The 21,688-nt window shown below is 39.3% G+C and overlaps 1 protein-coding gene across 6 annotated transcripts in view; it reads right to left on the bottom strand.

Annotated features, from left to right (window-relative positions):
* Window positions 1–21,688, bottom strand: part of NEDD4 (neural precursor cell expressed, developmentally down-regulated 4, E3 ubiquitin protein ligase) — a 127,940-nt gene that overhangs the window by 3,116 nt on the left and 103,136 nt on the right. For 5 of the 6 annotated variants that reach the window (XM_021094888.1, XM_021094899.1, XM_021094883.1 and 2 more), the window contains 16 exons: window positions 18,169–18,288; window positions 16,459–16,668; window positions 15,418–15,498; window positions 15,137–15,191; window positions 14,983–15,041; window positions 13,592–13,657; window positions 9,815–10,044; window positions 8,715–8,836; window positions 8,550–8,620; window positions 7,386–7,481; window positions 6,952–7,025; window positions 6,491–6,551; window positions 4,063–4,122; window positions 3,873–3,980; window positions 2,831–2,927; window positions 28–100 (listed from right to left, as the gene is read on the bottom strand). In XM_021094888.1, coding sequence (XP_020950547.1) covers window positions 28–100; window positions 2,831–2,927; window positions 3,873–3,980; window positions 4,063–4,122; window positions 6,491–6,551; window positions 6,952–7,025; window positions 7,386–7,481; window positions 8,550–8,620; window positions 8,715–8,836; window positions 9,815–10,044; window positions 13,592–13,657; window positions 14,983–15,041; window positions 15,137–15,191; window positions 15,418–15,498; window positions 16,459–16,668; window positions 18,169–18,288 — 1,583 coding nt within the window. Of the gene's footprint in view, window positions 1–27; window positions 101–2,830; window positions 2,928–3,872; window positions 3,981–4,062; window positions 4,123–6,490; window positions 6,552–6,951; window positions 7,026–7,385; window positions 7,482–8,549; window positions 8,621–8,714; window positions 8,837–9,814; window positions 10,045–13,591; window positions 13,658–14,982; window positions 15,042–15,136; window positions 15,192–15,417; window positions 15,499–16,458; window positions 16,669–17,772; window positions 18,289–21,688 lie in introns of those variants that run through there. The other variant, XM_021094892.1, reaches the window with a different exon arrangement.

Raw genomic sequence — 21,688 nt, 5'->3', positions numbered from 1 at the left:
TCTCTAGGGTGAGGAAACTGCTTTTACCATGTGTGGGCTCTTGGCAGCTTCTCAGGAGTGCCCCACTGTTCAACTGTAAATGACTGTGGTCCATTTGAGCCTATAAAGAAGAAGAAGAGTTGCTTTGGTTTCATTTACTCTTAGCAGAAACTCCTGGGCATTTCACAACTCACTTTTGCTCGTATAGAACTTAAACACACAGAGACCTCGTCTAGCTTCTTTAAACTCAAAACAAGTAATGCTGTCCTGGGCCTGACAACTTTAGTGTCCAGCCACGAAAACTCCTTTTCCATCAGTTTTTTTGTGACCACCGCATCACTCTGCCCCTGGGGGCGTGTCTGATGGAGGTTTTGCTGTTTTCTAGCCTTGCATTTCCATATACCACCTCTGTCACAGGTACACAGATAATGAGCATTTTCTTTCTTTTTTGAGTCCCACTGAATATAGCTTTAATTTTTTCTGATTATATGATTTCACTGCAAAAAAATTAAAGCAACAGAGAAAAATAATGAAAGATGTAAAAAAATCACCTGAAATTCCACTATTAAATCTGAGTAAATAGTCTGTTATTAATTTTTTTGTGCACGTGCAGAGATACAGAATTTTAATTGCATAATCACGTTATACATGCTACATTTTTCTCCTATTATGGATGTTCTTTTTTTTTTTTTTTTTTCACTTTCTTTTTGGGCTCCCCCGAGGCATATGAAGTTCCAGGGCCAGGGAATCAGATCCAAGCTGCAGGTGCGACCAGCTCCACAGCTGCGGTAACACTGGATCCTTTAACCCACTGTGCTGGAAGGGGGATTGAACCTGCGTCCTGGTGCTAGAGATGCCGCTAATCCCGTTACACCACAGCAGGAACTCCTCATTATGGACATGCTTAGAAACTTTTTTTTTTTCTTTGGAGTTTTCACTAAGCTCTTCCATCTCCAGTTTTCAACATCCTCTAACCATCCAGGTCATCAATGCTGACCACCTCCTGAGGCCCCTTCTGTACTTGTCTCCATGTCTTAGAATCATATCCAAGTATGTGTGTGTGTGTATAACTGTCAGAAGCAGCACTAAAAATACTTAATGTTTTCCATGTTACTGTTTTCTCTAAAAGCACCGCTCTTCACACATCACCCATCATAATTATGTTCACAGTTAAAATGTCAGTACTTTTATCACTGTGTTTTCAATAACATGGAATTGTATATATTTCCTTGCCTCTCATTTCTCTCACCTAAACCATCCACTTGGAACACTCCCTGTAGGTCAACCAATACAAACCCAAGATACTTTGTGTTGGCTAGAAAATACTGTAATGTAATGCTAACATTCTGAAGCAACTTCTTTTTTTGTAAATACATAATCATGTGAATTTATATTCTAACACTAATAACTCTGGATCTATGTGTGGGCTATGTACTCTAATTTGCAAAAAATTCAGGAAATCAGCTGATAGTGGTGGGCCTGGGCTGCATAAAAGAGGGCAGTGGAGTTAGAGGTGAAAGGGGTGTTGATCCTGCCTTCATTTTCTCTACTAACTGGCTAGAGCATAGAAGAGAAAGCATGGGGAGTCAGCTGAAACCACTGCAAAGACAAATCCTACCAGGCAGGGAAAAGGTGCACTGGTGAGGAGCAAAGCTCCTGTCTCATCCTTTTCACCAGGAGTGGTTACTCTAGGTGAAGTGGCAGCTGCTTGACAGATTCTGCAAACAAATATAAATGAAGCTTAACAGAAAAACCAGATTTGCCAAGGAGGAGACAGTGCGGCTCCGATCTTGGCTAAAAGTTCTTGGAAAGGTTTGTTTGGTTTTTTTTGGTATCTTTAAAGCCAGGCAAATGTCCTTCCAATAAACAGAATATTAACTGGTCTGAGAAAAGTTGCTGTGATCTACATCAGAAACAGTGCTTTTTTTGTTTTTAACAAAACAAGGCCTTAATGAGATTCTCCACCCTCCAACTACTACCACCACCCTCAAACACAGATTCCACGATCAATTAACTTCTGGAAACTTTCACAGTAAGTATTCTGAGCAAGAACAAACCAAAGAAACCTATTTAACTTTGTCTAGTCCATTATCTCCTCCAAATAGGGGTCGAATTGGAGCTGCAGCTGTGGGATCAAACCCTCGTCCATGGATACTAGTCAGGTCCTTTAATCACTGAGCCATGATGGGAACTCCGAATGCTAGCAGTTTTTAGTTGTACACTGATTAACACCCTGTGGAACTTTACATGCTGCCTGCCCTAAACCATCACTCTACAGGCAATCTGTACTGGATGCAAAGGGGGAATCAAATTTAAAATTCAAGCATGGGGAGTTCCCGTCATGGCGCAGTGGAAATGAATCTGACTAGGAACCATGAGGTTGGGACTTCAATCCCTGGCCTCGCTCAGTGGGTTAAGGATCTGGTGTTGCTGTGAGCTGTGGTGTAGGTTGCAGACGTGGCTTGGGTCCTGCATCATTGTGGCTGTGGCACAGGCCAGCAGCTGCAACTCCAAATGGACCCCTAGCCTGGGAACCTCCATATGCTGTGGGTGCAGCCCTAAAAAGCAAAATAAATAAATAAATTAAATAAAATTCAAGCATGGAAAGAAACTCAAAGTCATTTCATGTTTCCAGTTTTCTTCTTTGCTGTCTGATTAGAAGGTGTATGTATATTTTGGCCTTCTTCAGTGTATCTAATTATATCATTTAAAGACCTTAATTTTTTTTCTATTATGCTAAGTGTCGATATAAATGATAGAGGCTATCACAGTAAAATGAAGGAGACTATTTAGCCATGAAAAAGACAACTGTCATAAGCTCCATTTGTAATAATCTATGGACCATTCTCACCATACAGTTCAGCAAATCCATTCATAGGCACGCGGGATGTACCAGTGACAAACTGAAGTAACCTTATTCGTTTTTCTGAATCCATCATTAAAACAGCCTGCATAAAATAAAGATAAAAACCCCATTTAGGAATATCATTGCAAAAAAGGGTAACAAAACTATCCTGAAAAACATGCTATCAGAATTTAGTTAGAATGTTAATGATCATTTATTAAATTTGCATGTTTCTTTAAGTTCAAGTTGTGTTTATGGGTAGTTTACAAAGTTCTTGAGACTTCATTTCCAAGGCAAATGGTCATTCTTTAGGATGGGATTAGAGCCTTAATAAAGTGATAGCACTTCCTCTCAGATGTGACTCATGGCTTTTAAAAAATTATTTATTGATATTACTGAGCAGCAAACACATTTCTCTATAAGATGGAAAATTGGATTTAAAGGAGCCTTGAGAGTCCCTTCTCCTGTCTCATGGAGAATGCAGTACAGGTTATTCCAAGTTCTCTTGAAGGGTCCCTTCTTCTTCTTCTTTTTTTTTTTTTTTTGTCTTTTCTAGTGCCACACCTGCAGCATATGGAGGTTCCCAGGCTAGGGGTCCAGTCGGAGCTGTAGCTGCCAACCTACACCAGAGCCACAGCAACTTGGGATCTGAGCTGCGTCTGTGACCTACACCATGGCTCATGGCAACGCCAGATACTTAACCCACTGAGCGAGGCCAGGGATCCAACCTGAAACCTCATAGTTCCTAGTTGGATTTGTTAACCACTGAGCCGTGACAGGAACTCTGAAGGGTCTCTTCTTTAAAGAGGAACAGAAGTGCCTCTGCTGTCACTGCCACTTACTACATTTTCAACATGTTACTTATCTATAAATATGTACGGAGGGTGGGACCATATCTAGAAGGTAAATGTATACAGTACAAAATCAAAGATAATTTTTGCGGGGTGATATATACTTTCTCTCTTATCTATATGTGATCCACACTAGAAGATGTAATATGGTTGCATCTACCGAAAAGCGATTTCTGAAAATGGAAGCTTTCCATTACCTTCCAAAACCACTGGATGACTTGATGATTTACACTGTAGCCATTTTTGTACTTTGTGTGTTCTCTCCAGTCATTCACGTCGACATCTCCCAATCCACACATGAGAAGCTACAAAATAGAAAATGTCAAACCACAAGCAAGAAAAATTGGCACAAAGGTCTTGTTTGAAGATAAGCACGATATTTCTCACCTCTAGTTCATTTTCATCAAAAATTTTGATGAGATCCTGTGGAATCAGTTCAAAAAATCCCTAGTGGAAAGAATATATTTCAAACTCCGGTTAGCAGAGTCAGAGGGTAACCCTGTATTTCAGCTTCGGGCATTACTGGAGAAATCCCAAGGCCACACAGATTCCTACCACTACACACCCGTGGGCTCTTAACTGACAATTCAATACTGGCAAGACGAGATATGTGTCTGTTCTCTCACTGATCCCTCAAAGTGGCCGTTTTAAAACTCTGCACTTTTCAAGCCTCCTTCTCTTCCATATCATCCCTTCTTCACAGCAGATAATATCTATTTTAGAATGAAAATTGAGGCGACGCTGCAGGATGGAATTCCCTCAGCCTTCTGCATCCCCCCAGACCAACCAGCACCAACATCCATGAGGGCTTCCTCCCCCGCCCTGGGGAGAGGGACCACTTCCTCTCAGTGCTTCTTCTGCCTCAAGGATGTCATCTCACGACATTTTTATCAGCTCACTCTTTATGCATCGAAATTCGTTCAAGCCATATCTACCTTAAAAACAAAACAAAAAGGCAAGCCCCTCTCTTTTCTCGTCACAGTCATGTTCTGGACAGTGTTACTGTACCTTCCAAAGCTACCTGCTCACCTCCATCTCTCCCTCAACCACTGCAATCTGACCTCTTCATCAGTGCTCTCCTGAAGCTGTCCTAGAGAAAGTCAAAGACAGCTTTGCAGCTGCCTCTGATAAACACTTTCTAGATCCCCACAGTATCGGACTTCTCTGCACTATGATATTGTTGACAACACCTATGCTCTTGAAACTCTGTCTGCTATTCATGGTTTATCTCCTATGTCTTCATCTGCCTTAGCTGATTTCCACTGATGTTTCTTCTGCTGTTCATTCCTTAAATGTTGGTGTTCTCACAGCCCCCCGTGTGGCCATCCACTGTCACCATTCTTAGGGTTCTTTGGAATTTTCCATCCTGTCTAGTCCACAGTTGCACTACACACATGCAGATGATCCCCACGCTGCCATCCTTTAAATCACCCAATGCTATAGCTCTCCCTTCCTGAGGGCCATTCAGATACACACACAGCTCTCTTCCCACCATCCGGACCGTTTCTCACCCAGCTAGCCTCCGCTGCTAGTCCTGCCCTCCTCTAGTTCACTGCATACCCCTTCAAGAATGATCTGGCCAAAATGTAACACCGAATCCTGGTGTTTTATGTTTAATACCATTTAATGCCACCTTCTTTTCTCACTGTCTGGATTTCAGTGAAAACTATACATAAACAGGCCCGCCATCATCTGGTTCTGCTCAGCTTTCCAGGCTTAGTTTTAGCTCTTTCATTCCTTTTTTTTTTTTTAGGGCCACACCTGTGGCATATGGAAGTTCCCAGGCTAGGGGTTGAATTAGAGCTGCAGCTGCCAGCCTATACCACAGCCACAGCACATCTGCGACCTACACCGCAGCTCACGACAACACTGGAGCCTTAACCCAATGAGCGAGGCCATTACCCTCATGGTACTAGTTGGGTTTTGCTCAGCCACAATGGCATCCTCTTACCAATAAGGTAACTGCTGGCACTTTCTCTAAGGTGTGCATAGTCCGTCTTACTGCCAGACTTCACATGTGCTGCTCCCTCTGCTTAGAGTTGCATTTCCTCCATCTCTGTGGCTGGCCAGTCCCTGCCCCTGCCTCCTCCCCTCCCTGCTCTGGTGTCTACACCTCTCCTCTGCTTACCTAGCACTTCAGGTTCCCTCTGTCCATTTCACCCTTTAGATGCTCTGTTCCTTGACAGCAGGCCCTATGTCTTTTTGTCTTGCATAGCACCAGACACAGAGTCAGTGCTTGCTACTGAATACAGGAAAAAGCATGTGATAAATATTTAACAGAAGGCCTTTATTAGCGTAAGAAATGATGACAGCCTAAATGTCCATCAATTGGGAAGAATAACCTGGGAATTTACATCATGAATAAAATGCAGCTACAAAGAAAGGTCACTAAATATGTTGATCTGTTAAGACCTCCAAAAATATTTGATAAGAGAAAGCAAGTCACAAGCCACCATGGACAGTGTGAGCCCATTACAGAAAGAAGCAAATGGTAGACTCTGCCACCCCTCTAGCACTCGTGTTCCTCTGTTCACCTAAGGTTACATAAGGTGGCAGGAGTGGAACTATAAAAGGTGAGAGGAAACGACAGTTATTAAGGGGGGAGGTCAACATTTACTGTATGGATTCTTAAATGACTGTGTTTTAATTGAACACCTATTCATTTACTATTTTGCTAATACGAAGATATACTTACAAATGGTCTTAAAAAGTAAGCCACATGCTACTTTTTCTCTGGTATAATAGGGCCCAATTATTTAAAACTTATGGACTGGACTGGGAAATTACAGAACAGCAAACAAAAGAAAATGAATACCTCCTTAAAAGCAGCCATTTGCTTCTGGATTCGGTTTACAAATCGCCATTGTATTACAAGACTAAAAGAAACAAAACATTTCATCTTTTCCATAGGAACCAAGAAAAAATGTTAAGGTACATGTATTTTGATTAGAAACAAACAAACAAAAAAAACAAAGGCTAGGTAGGCCCAAGGAAAAAGTTGAATGTAATATGACATTGTGATAAAAAGAGAAAAAAGAGGGAATTTCCTGGCGGCTTAGTAGTTAAAGACTCAGCATTGTCACTGATGTGACTGGTTTGATCCCTGGCTCTGAGAGCTTCTGCATGCTATGGATATGGCCAATAAATAAATAATAAGTAAACAATACTTTTTTATTTTAAAAAAGCAAGAAAACAAAATTGAGACTCTGACTCATTGAGAAAGAAGGCACAAAATTATTTCCCTTAAAGTATTTATAGTTACAACAAAATACTTACTAAATATATTCCTTTTTGTTCTTATTGGTGACAACTATTTCTGATCCACCATTTTTCAACTCATGTTGATGTGTCTAAAATTAAGCATAATACCTTGATATGTTATTTTAGTGAAAAAAATAAAGTATGCATATGATAGCTATAAAAGAAATCCAGTGTTTTAAATTAAATCCATTCAAAAGCTAAGAAAACTTGACATCTTAGTTTCACTAAAATACGTAATGAGTCAAATGTCAAGAAAAGCAGAAATTCTTGCTGAGAGACAGCTTTTACTACCAGAAAACACATTTAAATATAGAGCACAGAAATGTGTTGAGTATTCACATTATTTAGCATCTAAACTAAGTTAACATAACATTTCACTGAAGGTATTAAACTTGAGTTCTAAAGTTTCGCAATTTATGTACAATTTCGATTAATCAAAATTTACAAACCTGTCCAAAAAGCTCTTCATCTATGACAAACCTGAGGTCCAGTTCTGTTGGATCATTTTCAAGAATCCATCTTAGTGAATTGTAATACTCACCATCCTAGATAGGAAAAATCGTGTATTTAAAATTTGTATATAGAAAGAAGACAGCTGAATCTGCAAAGAAGGTATGGTGAGGGTCTGAATAATTGGAAAAAAGATGAAAAGGCCAGTTGAACATCTTTTACACACACACACACACACGTATTACAAAAAGAGATGAATGACTAGTAAGTATATGAATATGAATGCATATGTCCATAGCATGGTGCTTGCTTGAAAGCTTAGAAATCTATCTCCCTGTGGAAGCCGTAGAGGTACAGATATTGTTATCCAGTTCAAAGGTCAGTTTTAAGATGAATCCTAACTTCCATGGATGCTTAGGGGCACTCAGCACCTGTCTCATATGGTCTGTGAGACTATGTTTGAAGTATTCAAGTAGCTAGGAGGAGGCTGTTATTTATACCTGGCTCAAGGTGAAGAAAAATCTCAAATTAAATATAGAATCTCAATTAGCCAACTTTAATAACTATGCAACCTTATGATTTATAAAGAATTATACTGTTCATACTGATAAAAGGGACTTGGTACCCTGAAAGAAAAGAAGTCTTAGAATTCCCATGCTTACACATTATATGACGTTATTCAGCATAGGTTACAAGATTATAGTCAAGGGTTTAATCCTTTGCTTTCCATTTCTCTGTAGTAACCTAATCTCAAGGCCTTGCCTCTGGACTGCCATTTTGAAAACATATACCATTCCTCACAAATGATTACAATTCAAATACTGCTGCAAGAGCTCCACAAAACCACTGTATAGCATGTTGAAGTATTTAGGGAGAAGTGTACTGATATCCACAACTTTCTTTGAAATGCATCAAAAAATAAGATGGATGTGGATAGGTAAAAAGCCAACTGTGGAATCTGGGTGGTGGATACACATATATTCACTGTAAGATTTTTTTCAATTTTATTATATGTTAGAAATTTTCCATAATAAAATGATGGGGAAAATGTTCATTTGTATTTTGGAACATCTATTGATTTCTTCATCAGTAAAAGCTTGTTCTTTATGAAATATTCAGTTGCCTGTTCAATGATACTTTCTATATAAGTGAAAAGGACATACCACTGATTCCATATCATGAAGCGTTATTGTCTTGTGCAGCATCATCTTGTAAAATGGGCGGATGAAAAAGCCTTGCAAAAAAATCAAATGAATTTAAAAATGATTACCACATGAAAGAAATCAGATAATTACATCCCCCTCCAAAGTTTTATGCTTAATACTCACCATCCAACAGTTTGCCGTGATAAACTGCCATCCCAGCTACCCGGCCAATAAACTTGAAGTAAGAGAGGTGATCTTCATTACACAATCCAGAGTTGGGATTTATCTGTAGAGTATAATTATCCCTGGAAAGATAACCACATTTAAATGCTTCTTTCTCTATTGCATACATGAATTTTAATATGACAAATCATCCTAAATCACCTGCCTCTTTTTAGAGTTGCTAACCTCTGAGAACCATACGAGACCATTGGATTTAACAGTCTTGAAAACATTCCTTTCTGTCAAAAGGGGGAAACAACCCCAGTGTTATTGAAAGACAGGTGGATAAACAAGCTGTCGTGTATGGAATGGAGAAACCGAGGGAAAGAAGTTCTGATGCATATGCTGCTACTTGGTAAACCTTGAGGACATTATGTTAATGAAATAAATCCGTCATGAAAGCACAAAGACTGTATGATTCCAATTATACAAGGCACCAAGAGTAGTCTGATTCACAGAAAGTAGAATGGTCATCGCCAGGGAATGGGGGAGACAGTGTTTAATGGGTACAGAGTTTCAGTTCGGGATAATTAAAAAGTTCTGGGAGTTCCCATTGTGGTCAGCAGTAAAGAACTCGACTAGTATCCATTCATGAGGTTGCAGGTTAGATCCTTGGCCTCGCTCAGTGGATTAAGGATCTGGCATCACCATGAGCTGTGGTATAGGTCTCAGACATGGCTTAGATTCTGTGATGCTGTGGCTGTGGTGTAGGCCAGTGTCTGCAGCTCTGAGTTGACCCCTAGCCTGGGAACTTCCATATGCCGCAGCTGTTTGCCCTAAAAAGCAAAAAAAAAAAAGTTCCGGAGATGGATGGTGGTGATGGTTGCACAACAGTGTGAAGGTACTTAATGCCACTGAACCATACATTTAATTAACATGGTAAATTTTAAGTTATGTCTATTTTACCACAATTTTAAAAACTTATTTCTGATGTAACATTAGTTATAGCCTCCCTTTTCTGACACATTGTGACATACATTTCCTTGCATCTTATAACTATTACTTTCAAAATAGGCGATTTCCACTCTGCCCCTGTATACAGTCCTTGTAAAGGTACTTACGTAGCAGAATATTCAAACAACCCATAGTAAGGGTTAAACATTTCCTTCGAAATCAGAAAGAACCATTCTCTGGCGACTCCTCCATAATCTAGTCCCTTCTCGCCATCAAACTCAATCCACAGTCTAGCCTTGAGGAAGTCTGCTCTCTTGACCCCCATAATTCTCCTGTAAGAGTCCTCCAGCACAGTGGCGCGGCGAAGTTTCATTTCAAATTTGTTTGGAATGTCATTCTGAAAACCCAGAGAAGAGAGACGAATGGTTTAAATGAGTTCAGCATGGTGACAAATTCCTCTCTCATGAAAGCTAGACAATTCACTGTATTCTAGCCTATGCCCAAGATCCTTTCCAGGGAAAACAGGACGAGGTATGTCGTCTGCAATGCCTCTATGGTCTGTGAAAGAACTCATGCGTTACTGCTAATCACTTAATAACACAGACTTCTGATTTTCACATCTGAAGAAGCAGCGATTCGATGTTGGTAAAAATGCTCAGAGGAAGACATTTCATGAACAGTCCTCTCCTCTTAAGATCCATTGAAGACCTGGATCTTCCGTGACCTGCAGTGGGTCTAGCCACCGCCTGCTACTTCTTGTCTGCCTATCAGCTCAGGGATCTTTCCTACTCTCCACTTTTCCTCCTTGGAGCCTGTCTGCTTCACTCACTAATAGGTTCTAACATTTACAGACTGTGCCAGCACTGTCCCCAGCATTCTAATGGGTTAAGTCATTTACTCCTCATAATAACACTCTGAAGAAACTACTATTATTGCCTCCATTTTATGGATAAAGAAACTAAAGATACGTGATGACGGTCTTGTGTCTAGCTCCTGTGTCTCTGTTTTTCATGAATCAACTACATTGCCTCACTCATCTTTTGTACATACTTTACTTATATGATGAATGTAGGTAAGTATGCTTATAGATAGGCCTTACTGCAAATTACATAGAAATATATCTGAATATTTTATTCCTGAGTGCTTTGTGTGCAACGTTCGCATGGAAATCATGGAAAGAAAATATGCTATCAATATTCTGTCATTTCAAAAAAAGAGGGTTAGCTCTAAGGGGAAAAAAAATCAATTTCACTCTCAGTATATTTAGGAAAAGTGGAAAGCCCTACAGAAACATAATAGCATAAGCAGTATAAGCAGTTTCCTCTGCTGCTTATGCAATCAAAAAAAAATAAATAAATAGTGGTAAGATTGGAGGAAAGCAATTTTAGAATTTTAGACACTAGGCAAATAGTGCAGGTAAGTGACTCACCAAGCATTTATTGAAAGCCAGCTCTGGGCCAGGCCCCTGCTAGGTAGGTACCAAGAGGGACCAGAGATGGGAGGAAAAGAGAATAAAAACATGGCATAAGATGTAGTCACTTCCTCAAGGAGTTTACAATCAGGTGTGTGTGACAGAGACAAATGTAAATATTATTAATTCTGAGACTGAACAGAATAGGAAAATTGCTAAAAATACAAATACCAGCAATGTTTTGAGGGCAAAAAGATTGAGATAATAGTTGCAAGCGAGGTAATCAGGAGGCATCAAGAGGAAGTCTTGCTGGTGAGGGGAGGGGAGAGAGGGACTGAGGAAGAGCCAGTCGAGGGAGCAGCATGCAGGAGGGGTCCAGGGCACCGGACAGGAAGGGAATGAGGGGTTGGGGAGGGGGGATTAGTGTGGAGGAAGGTGGGGACGTGGTTGGGCCACAGTGGAGACAGCCTAAAGGCTGACCAGGAAGAGCTGCTGAGCAGGGAGCTGCAGAACCAGATGCTGATAGCACTGAGTGGAAATGGCGCTTTTAAGGAGAGATGAGAGGCAGTTAAAGACCTCTGAAACATGGTGTGAGACAAGACGAAAGGACCTGTGAGTGAGCGAAGGCAATGGAAGAGTGGGCTAGAAGGGAAATTTGCATGATCGAGCTGAGTCATGGCCCATGCACAGTTCTGGAGTCAGGTAGCCCTGTTCATGTCTGGGCTTCACCTTGCACATCCCTCCTAAGGCGTTATTTCATCATCTATAAAAGAGGGACAATAACAATATTTACCCTCATGGAGAAATGGGACTTACTGGGACAACACATTTCATGGACCTGCAGGGTATTTGGCACATGATGGGCTTAATAATGATTAGCCACCCTTATTTCTAATTAATGAGATATTCAGGATGAAGCAGAGGCAAAAGTTAAAGATAGCCCAAGGCTTTAGAGCACTGGTTTGGTGCTATCTTGATGTTTTGCTGTGATGTGTCCAGATAGGGGTTTTATTTCTTAAATCCTGCTTGGGACTTTTTGTTAATCTGAGGTTTCAGATTCTCAGCCTCTTCCCCATGCTCTTGAGTCTCTCCCTCTGGAACAGCTTCATGTCTTGCAAGCTTTCTATCATAATTTTTATCTTTTTATATACCTTTGTTGCATTCTAGATAATTTCTTCTCTTAATCACCAATTTGATACGTCATGTGAGTTAGGAGCATGGACTGTGGTGCTAGCCCACTTAGTTTGTATCTGGCTTTGCCACTAATAATATTACCACAGAACTGGACCATACTGCCTAACATCTCTGAGCCTCAGTTTCCTCACCTATAAAATGTGATCGTATCAGTCCGTCCCTTCCTTAGGGAGTTATTACAGATATTACAAGGATAGTAGATGTAACTTGTTAAGAAAAATGCCTAGTATGTAGCAAGAGCTCAATAACTATTCCTATTCTCGTTATGATTTCTGTGTTCTGTGACCTGAGGCCTAGAAAATATCAACCATTAGATACTATAACATGCTTATACGTTTTCAGACTGGCCGATGGAGAGGCTAATACTTCTACTCCACCAGCACATTTTCATTCAGAATGAAAATATATACCATACCAGACAAGTAAGTCAAAAAAGACTTAAAAATCCCAAAGAATTTTAAGAAGCAGAAAACAAATTTTCAGAGTGATTTTAACACAGAGTTTTTATAGAAGATAGGTTTTAAAACTTTGCTGATATTTTAGGATTTGATTAAGGCATCAAGCATTTGCACTAAAAAAGGATGACATTTCATTTTTGTTAACTTTTGGATGAAAAAAAAAATCTCTGGTAGCAGACCATCTTGAATCTTTAGAAAAGCTTGCTTCTGGCTTGGAAGGCAAGCAAGTGTAACCCAATATAGCCACCTAGTGGCAGTATTCCTAAACTGCAGGGCAAGGGGAAAAGTAGGAGCAATTAGGCATTAAAAATGGTCCTCACCAAGAGAAATGAAATAGATGGATGGATGAGTTTACTTCCAGAAGTACTTAATTTGTGGTGATGGGGAAAAAAAAAACGTAATGAACACATCTCATAACCACAAGGAGACAAGCGACAAGAGGGCTGTTCCAATCACAGTGGTAATTTCCAATTTTGCAGATACCCTGTATTTGAAAATATGTATACTGGAAAACAACAGTCCAAGCAGAAAAGGAATCCAGAGCCCTCCTACACAATCTAAGCCTAGGTCAGGGAATAATCTCCTGGGCTATTCTTGCTCAGTTTCAATAAAGCTCAAGCCCCACAAATCCATGAGGAAACCAGATTAGAGCTCTCTAAAAGCAATCATTTAATACTATTTTTCCATTACAAGGTATAATAACTGTGGTCCCTAATAATATTTTACAGCTACTCAAAAAAGTAAGGATCCTTTCCCTCTAAGAAAATGTTCAAAGTTGTTAAAACAGAGAATACATTCTCTATTTCTTTTTAAAATGCATTTCCCATGCCTTCAGTCTATACGACAATCACTCCCATGGACTCCTTATAAGTATCTCTCACCTGCTTCTTCAACTTTCTTCGGAAGAACTCATACTTTCTTTTGTAATCCCTGGAGTAGGGCACTGCCTTGAGTAGAAAATTTTGGAAAAACAAAGATGGTTTAGGTTGTTTTATTCTGGAAGAATTTAAAAAGTTCCCCTCTGGGTATTTTATGAACATAAGTTAAAGGCATTAAAAGAGAATATTTGGAAAGAAAAGCTTAATTTGAAGAAAAACAAATATGAAACTTTAAAAATTGTATTTTCTCTGTGTAAGATAAAATTGTATTCAGCAATTCCTATGGCTGTAATTTTCATCATGCAATATTCTTGAAATGCAACAGGCCAGAAACAGGAAATGTGTTCCAAGCAGAGAAATACTAGAAATGAAAATTTCCATTTCTAAAGGGACTTTCAAAGTGATTTCTCCATTAAAGAAACAATTCGAAAAATGTACTTTTTCCTTAACTCTGAGGAGTTGTCTTTTCTATCCATTATTTTAAAAGACTAAACATGGATGGAGTTCCCGCTGTGGCACAGCAGAAATGAATCCAACTAGGAACCATGAGGTTGTGGGTTCCACCCCTGGCCTCACTCAGTGGGTTAAGGATCCGGCGTTGCTGTGAGCTGTGGTGTAGGTCGCAGATGCTGCTCAGATCTGGTGTTGCTGTGGCTGTGGTGTAGGCCAGTGGCTACAGCTCCGATTCAACTTATAGCCCAGGAACCTCCATATGCCACAGATGTGGCTCGAAAAAAAAAAAAAAAAGAAAAAAAAAAAAAGACTAAACATGGAGACAAGAGTAATCTTAAAGATTTGAGTTTTCAATTTTACTTATTTTCGTGCATTAGAAAAATGTGTTAGTTAAAATCTGAAAACCTAAAGTTGGAAAAAGTAGGTATGTAAAATAGGAAGATGATTTTCCGATCTTTAATCTGACTCAAGAGTAGTATACATGGTAAGAACTTAAATACGAATATGTCTTATATTTTGGCATTCACAATGATTTCAACCAAAAAGTTCAAGATATGACCCTGAGGTGACAAGATGCTGTCAGAGTCCTGTCAGTGACAAGACAGGCACACTCCTGGCTCCTCTCTGGTCTGTGAGGATTGTTGACATTCTTTTTCAGACAATGGCAAACACCAACCAACCTGAGCACAGCAGCCCACAGCCTTAGCATTTTGACCATCTGGCTCACTGGTCTCCTACGGTTGTTGCGTAGAGTAAGGATAATTACTTTACATGCTCTTTTCAAACAAGTGAGACCCTGTGTATGGGCGGCGGGGGGGAGGAGAGATTTTGCAAATGTGTTTTCCTCTTAGCACATTATAGGGTTATAGCCTTGACCATCCACCCTAGAAGACACAGGCAAGAGGACAACCTCATCAGAGATCCCCATACAAGAGACTTACTGGTCCAGTTATTGCTACATTCTGTAACCGGGGATCTTCCCATTGTGTTTTTTTAATATCTGAAGAGAGAGAAAAGAAGATATTCGACATTCTCAGGCACAAAATTTGATACTACAAAAAAAAAGTAATGAAAAAACAATCACACTGCACATACTGTGATTTATGTAGAAGATTCTTCCATCGGTGTGAGTTCTTTCTTCCCATCCTGGCTATAATGAAGAATATATTCCAATTATGTTAGGAAAGGGTTTTAGATATATGGGCAGAAAAACAGTCCTTGGTTATAGGGTTGGTTTAATTTGCATATTCCATTCTTAGTAGAAGATGTCAGCGCTTGAGCAATAATATAATTACAGTTGTTGAGGAACTACTGTATTCCAAAATACAAAACGTTTGAGATAGCCACATTAGACTGGGAGCACTCTGTAAACTTACAGGTAAAGGCCCCAGGTCACTGGAAGGATCAAGTGATGTCTTTCCTCTCAGATGAGCTGGAATTTTCAGTCTTGGATCTTCCTTTTTTGGTAGAGTAAATAAAGAACACAGGACACACACACACGAACTTTAAAATCATGAAAATCAGTCTGTTACTATGTTTTCTAATATCAATGGATACTTAAAATAATTTATCTGTTAAAAGCCCACTATTATTTCACTGCTTATGCTATGAAATAATAGGTTCTCATCTAAAACCTATCATTCTCAGGCTACAATATTCAGTTCTCAAATCTTCAAGTACAATCACATGTTATTTCTGAGGCTCTGAACATGCTTTTTGGCACCTATCTGCAAAGGCGTCAATTTATCAGTATTTTTGAAAGATAGGAAGGTAAGCTCAAAAAAGGTTATCGAACACAATTCAAACTGATGAAAGAAGAAAATTTAATTTATTTGGATTATACATTATTATTTTATTATTATTTTGTTAAAGAATTTTAGTTGTATTGAGGTATATTGGTCTTATAACAAATTTATTCATCAAAATATCTTCATCTACTGCTGATTTTCAGTAATTTTCCTGTTAGTAGTGAACTAACTGCTCAACAACATTAAGCATTTTCTTAAAATAAGAATACCTATTCTACCAAGGTATAAGGTATTTACCTTGTATAAAGGTATAAAGGTATATACCTTTATATAAGGTATTTGGGGTATTAAATAGAGATGTGGATTCAAAACTGCTTTGGAACTATAAAGCCACATACAAAGGGAAAGGATTATTACTATCTTCCTAAGTATTCATGGCTAGTGAGCTAAAAACTGGAAACAGAAAGTAAATTTATCTCCATGACAATCACCCCAAATATTAAAAATAGGCATAAACATAGTGAACAGAAATACTATTATTAAAAATTCAATGTATCTGTAAATGAGGACTAAGAAATGTAGGGTATTTTAATGTATACTTAAAGAACATCAAGAACTAGAGATAAGAGATTATTATTATATATTTAAACTGGAGAGCATTAAAGTTACCCAGGTGGTGGTTTTGGTATTGTGGTCAATGAAGAAAGGCCTCCCATTTGGTGCATGCCGGACTTCCCAGCCTTTGGGAAGGGATCCTTGTTCCATTTCAGAAGGCTGGGTCACCTGCTGTGCAGCATCACTTGTGGGAGCCTGCGCCTGGGGGCCTGTGGAAGAACTCTGGCTTGATGGCAGCTGACTGGTCTCCGTGGTGACTGAAGCCTAGCACATTGATTCAATCGTGTTGTAGTGTTTTATAGAGAACACACCAAGAGCTGTGGTTAAAAATGTAACTTAAACTACAAACAGCATACACACTTTATAAAGAGGCCTAAACAGTGGAGGGTCATTTTTGTCAGTTTGTTTTTCAGATAATTGATAATTGTGAGGCTAATCCTTGAGCAGTAAGATGCAAGTCAACCATCAGCCTGCTGTGGGTGCAGGTGACTGAGGAAGCACGCTCAGCATCAGTGGATCTGAGCCCTGGCTGCAAGGGAAGCCACTGTACCAGCTGGAAGAGGTCTTTGCTCATTCAGAAGACTCACATAGAGTGGGAATTCCCCATACACAGAAGTGATTCAAAGGCTGGGTAGATGGAGTGAATGGCAAAAATCCACTACAGAAGTGGATAACTGAAATGTAATACACTCAGGTGATGAAATATTAGGCAGTACTTAAAAGCAACACACTGGATCTATATATAAAACAACATGATAGGGCTTTTAAAACAATGTTGAGCAAAAAAAAAAAAAGTCTGGAATTATATAGCATAACATCTTTGCAAAATGTGACGCACAGACATAAGACCACATTTTGCATTGTTTAGCTCTCAATTAAATATATAAAACAGGCAGGAAGAATATCTAAGTTCAAGATGGTAGTTCCCTCTGGGTAATGGGACTAAGTGCTTGGCTAAAAGGAGTTTAGTTTTATCTTTAAGATTTCATTTTAAAAAAGAAAATGTCTACAAACAAATATGGCAATTTGTTAATGGTGCTAAATTCTGGGTGTTAAGAAAATGGATATTTGCTATATTATTCTCTGTACTTTTCAGTATTAAAAATTTTCTCCGAGTTCCTGTCATGGCTCAGCAGAAACGAATCCGACTAGGAATCATGAGGTGGTGGGTTCGATCCCTGGCCTTGCTCAGTGGGTTAAGGATCCAGTGTTGCCGTGAGCTGTGGTGTAGGTCGCAAACACAGCTCGGATCAGGCATTGCTGTGGCTGTGGCTGTGGCCAGCAGCTATAGCTCTGATTAGACCCCTAGCCTGGGAACCTCCATATGCTACAGGTGCGGCCCTAAAAAGACAAAAGACCAAAAAAAAATTTTTTTTTCTCAATAAGAAGAACAGTGACAAGATAAAATATTTTCCTAAACATAAGGAAATATTGCAAAAGGTGCTCAATCTTGCCAAGGACAAAGTGTCATCATCACAAAGTTCTCATATCATCAAGATTTTCCTTTAACATAATAATGATCTTATCCATTCAAATTACAAAATGCACAATGGACTAAATCAATGACTTTGTCCTCTTACTCCCAATTGGACTTACTTTATATAATAACAAATGGTGATTCCTACATATTAGAGAACTGTAGGAAATAGGAGACAATTAGCACCAACGTTAGAAAATAATTAAAGCAGCCAGAATATACTACAAAGTGACGTAATAGCTTCCATAGACATATGATGGTTCCAATTATGTAAGAAAACAGGGTACCTGCAGAGTGGGCTTCAACCAGGTAGTAGTTCGGCAATTGTGATCTACATAATATGACCTTCCTCTTTCATCTTGTTTTTCTTCCCAACCTGGTGGTAATCCAGATGAAGTAGGCAAAAGCTAGTGTGAAAAATAATAGGAAAATTAAATATTTTAGAAAGAATCCTTTGAAAAAAAATTTTTTTTTAATTTTTATATTTTTGTCTTTTTAGGGCTGCACCCTCAGCATATGGAAGTTCCCAGGCTAGGGGTCAAATCAGAGCTATAACTGCCAGCCTACACCACAGCCACAGCAATGCCAGATCTGACTCATGTCTGTGACCTACATCATAGCTCATGGCAACGCAGGATCCTTAACCCACTGAGTGAGGCCAGGGATCAAACCTGCGTCCTTGTCAGGTTCATTATCACTAAGCCACAATGGGAACTCCTAGAAAGAATCCTTTTTAAAGAACCACATCCTTTTTTTTCACTGCCAGCTCTATTTGAAATGAATTATGTTTTGAATCATATGTTAAAGTGTATAACATGTTATTAGAAAAAAAAAACTCTGGAGTTCCCGTCATGGTACAGCTGAAACAAATCCAACTAGGAACCATGAGGTTGAGGGTTTGATCCCTGGCCTTGCTCAGTGGATTAAGGATCCAGCGTTGCTGTGAGCTGTGGTGTAGGTTGCAGACATGGCTCGGATCTGGCATTGCTGTGGCTCTGGCGTAGGCTGGCAGCTACAGCTCCGATTGGACCCCTAGCCTGGGAACCTCCATATGCTGCGGGAGCGACCCTAGAAATGGCAAAAAGACAAAAAAAAATAAATAAATAAGAATAAAAAAATAAGTGTTTATACTCCAGAAGAAAAAGAGGAGGCCACATCAAGAGGTAGGAGGGGTGATTTCGGATATAAACAACTCCATACTTCCCAGGTGGGAAGCTCCACAGACTGAAAACTAACTGGTTCACAGAGACTCATCTACATCAAACCCTCACCTGCAGGGATCTGGCACTGGGAGAAAGAGCCCCTGGAGCATCTGGCATTGAAGGCCAGTGGGGCTTGTGCACAGGAGCTCCACAGAACTGGGGGAAATGGAGACCCCATTCTTAAAAGGTGCACATGGACTTTCACGTGCACTGGATCCCAGGGCAGAGCGAGGTCTCCATAGGAATCTGGGTCAAACCTGACTGCAGTTCTTGGAGGACATCCTGGGAAAACAAGGGTGAATGTGGCTTGTTGTGAGGGAGGAATATTGAAGGCAAAGCTCTTGGGAATATCCAGCAGCATGCCTTTCTCTGGAGGTGGCCATTTTGGGAAAATCTGGCCCCACCCATCAGTCAGTGCTGAGAAGCCCCAGGACAAACAACAATCCAGGTGGGATCACAGCCCCACCGCTCAGTAAACTGGCTACTTAAAGACCCCTCAGGCACACAGCTGCCTCTAATCCCATCCAGGGACTAAGCCCCACCCACCAGAGGGATTAGAATGGCTCTCCCACCAGGGGACAGGCATCAGCCCCTTCCATCAGGAAGCCTACAGCAAGCCCCCATACTGACTTCAGCCACAAGGGGGGCAGACACCAGAAGTAAGAGAGGCTACAACTCTGTTATCTGTAAGAAGGTCATCACACCAAAAACCTATAACAATGAAAAGACAGAGAACTATAAGTCAGATAAGGGAGAAAGGAAAAACCCCAGAAAATCAGCTAAGTGATGAGGAGATCCTCAGCATCCAGGAAAAAGACTTTAGATTGTTGATGCTGAAGATGATACAAGGCATTGGAAATAAATTGGAGGCAAAGATGGATAACTTACAGGAAACACTGACCAAAGAGATACAAGATATAAAATGAAACAAGAAGAGATGCAAAATACAATAACTGAAATAAAAAATTCACTAGAAGCAGCTAACAGCAGAATATAGGAGGGAGAAGAATGAATAAGCGAGTTGGAGGACAGATTAGTGGAAATTACAGATGCAGAACAGAAAGGAGAAAAAAGATTGAAAACAAAGGAAGAGAGTCTCAGAGAACTCTGGGACAACGTTAAATTCTCCAACATCTGTATTATAGGAGTGCCAGAAGGAGAAGAGAGAGAGAAGGGGACAGAAAAAATATTCCAAGAGATAATAGCCGAAAATTTCCCTAACATGGGAAAGGAACCACTCACTCAAATCCAGGAAGTGCAATGAGTACCGTATAAAATAAACCCAAGGAGGAATACACTGAGACACATATTAATCAAACTGACCAAAATTAAAGACAAAGAGAAAATCTTGAAAGCAGCTAGGGAAAAGAAACAAGTAACATACAAGGGAACCCCAATAAGGTTATTGGCACATTTTTCAGCTGAAACTCTGCAGGCCAGAAGGGAGTGGCAGGATATACTTAACATGACGAAAGGAAAAAACCTCCAACCAAGATTACTCTACCCAGCAAGGCTCTCATTCAGATTTGAAGGAGAAATAAAAACCTTCTCAGATAAGCAAAAGCTGAGAGAATTCAGCACCACTACACCAGCCTTACAACAAATACTAAAGGAACTTCTCTAGGCAGAAAAGAAAAGACAGCAACAGGAAACAAAAAATGCCACAAATGACAAGGCTCACCAGGAAAGGTACATATACAGTAAAGATACAAAATCATCCATGCACAATTATACCACCAAAATCCAAAATCATGAGAGGAGGTGGGTACAAATGCAGACACTGGAGATGAACTTGCAATTAAGAGAACAACAACTTAAAGCAATCTCATATACATATAGACTCTTATACCAAATCTTCAGAATAACTGCAAACCAAAAATCTACAATTGATACACAAACAAGGAATCTCTGGAGGAGAAATATATCTCAAAGTAAATAAGTGCATAATGCACCATGAAGGGGGTCATTTGACATCATTCTTGGAATGCTGAAGTCTTCTTAGAACTGATTCTGATTTCCTCTCCATCAAAGAATTTATGATAATTATAATTAAATAATGCAACTGTACAATTAAATAATATAGTTCTACAATTGTATTATTAATAACCATTTCTCTCCACGGTACAATGTAAGGTCTATAATGTCTGGTTTATCACATCACCTAGAATGGTGTAATGCCTATATTGAAGAATCAGTAAGATGTAACAAATTGTGAGGACACATTTATATAGTTACACTGTTTTTTAACCAATTTATGCATTTTTTATTTTACTTATTTTCAGAGGGTGTATTATTTTTGCTATTCTTACCAGTTATTCTTTTTATTATGCTACATAAAATATTTAATGGTATATAAGGCTTTCTTTATGAATTTTAGTTGCATAATATACACAATTTTAATATAATGCTAATTTTTAAAGAAAAATTGAAATGTAATAGATAATACTAAATAGTAAAGATGAAAGCCATACAAAATGGGATAAAGTATAGAATAAATTTCCTATTTGTCTTGGCATATTTTCCATTCCACTTCTCCAGAGGGAGTCACTTAATCTGTTTCTTAAGGTCCATGATATAATAATCTTTGTGAATGTAATTGTGTTTA

The sequence above is a fragment of the Sus scrofa genome, chromosome 1 (assembly GCF_000003025.6).
Source record: "Sus scrofa isolate TJ Tabasco breed Duroc chromosome 1, Sscrofa11.1, whole genome shotgun sequence".
Taxonomy (NCBI): Eukaryota; Metazoa; Chordata; class Mammalia; order Artiodactyla; family Suidae; genus Sus; species Sus scrofa.
The sequence above is the reverse complement of the archived record's forward strand: the minus strand, read 5'-3'. Positions and strand labels throughout refer to the sequence as shown.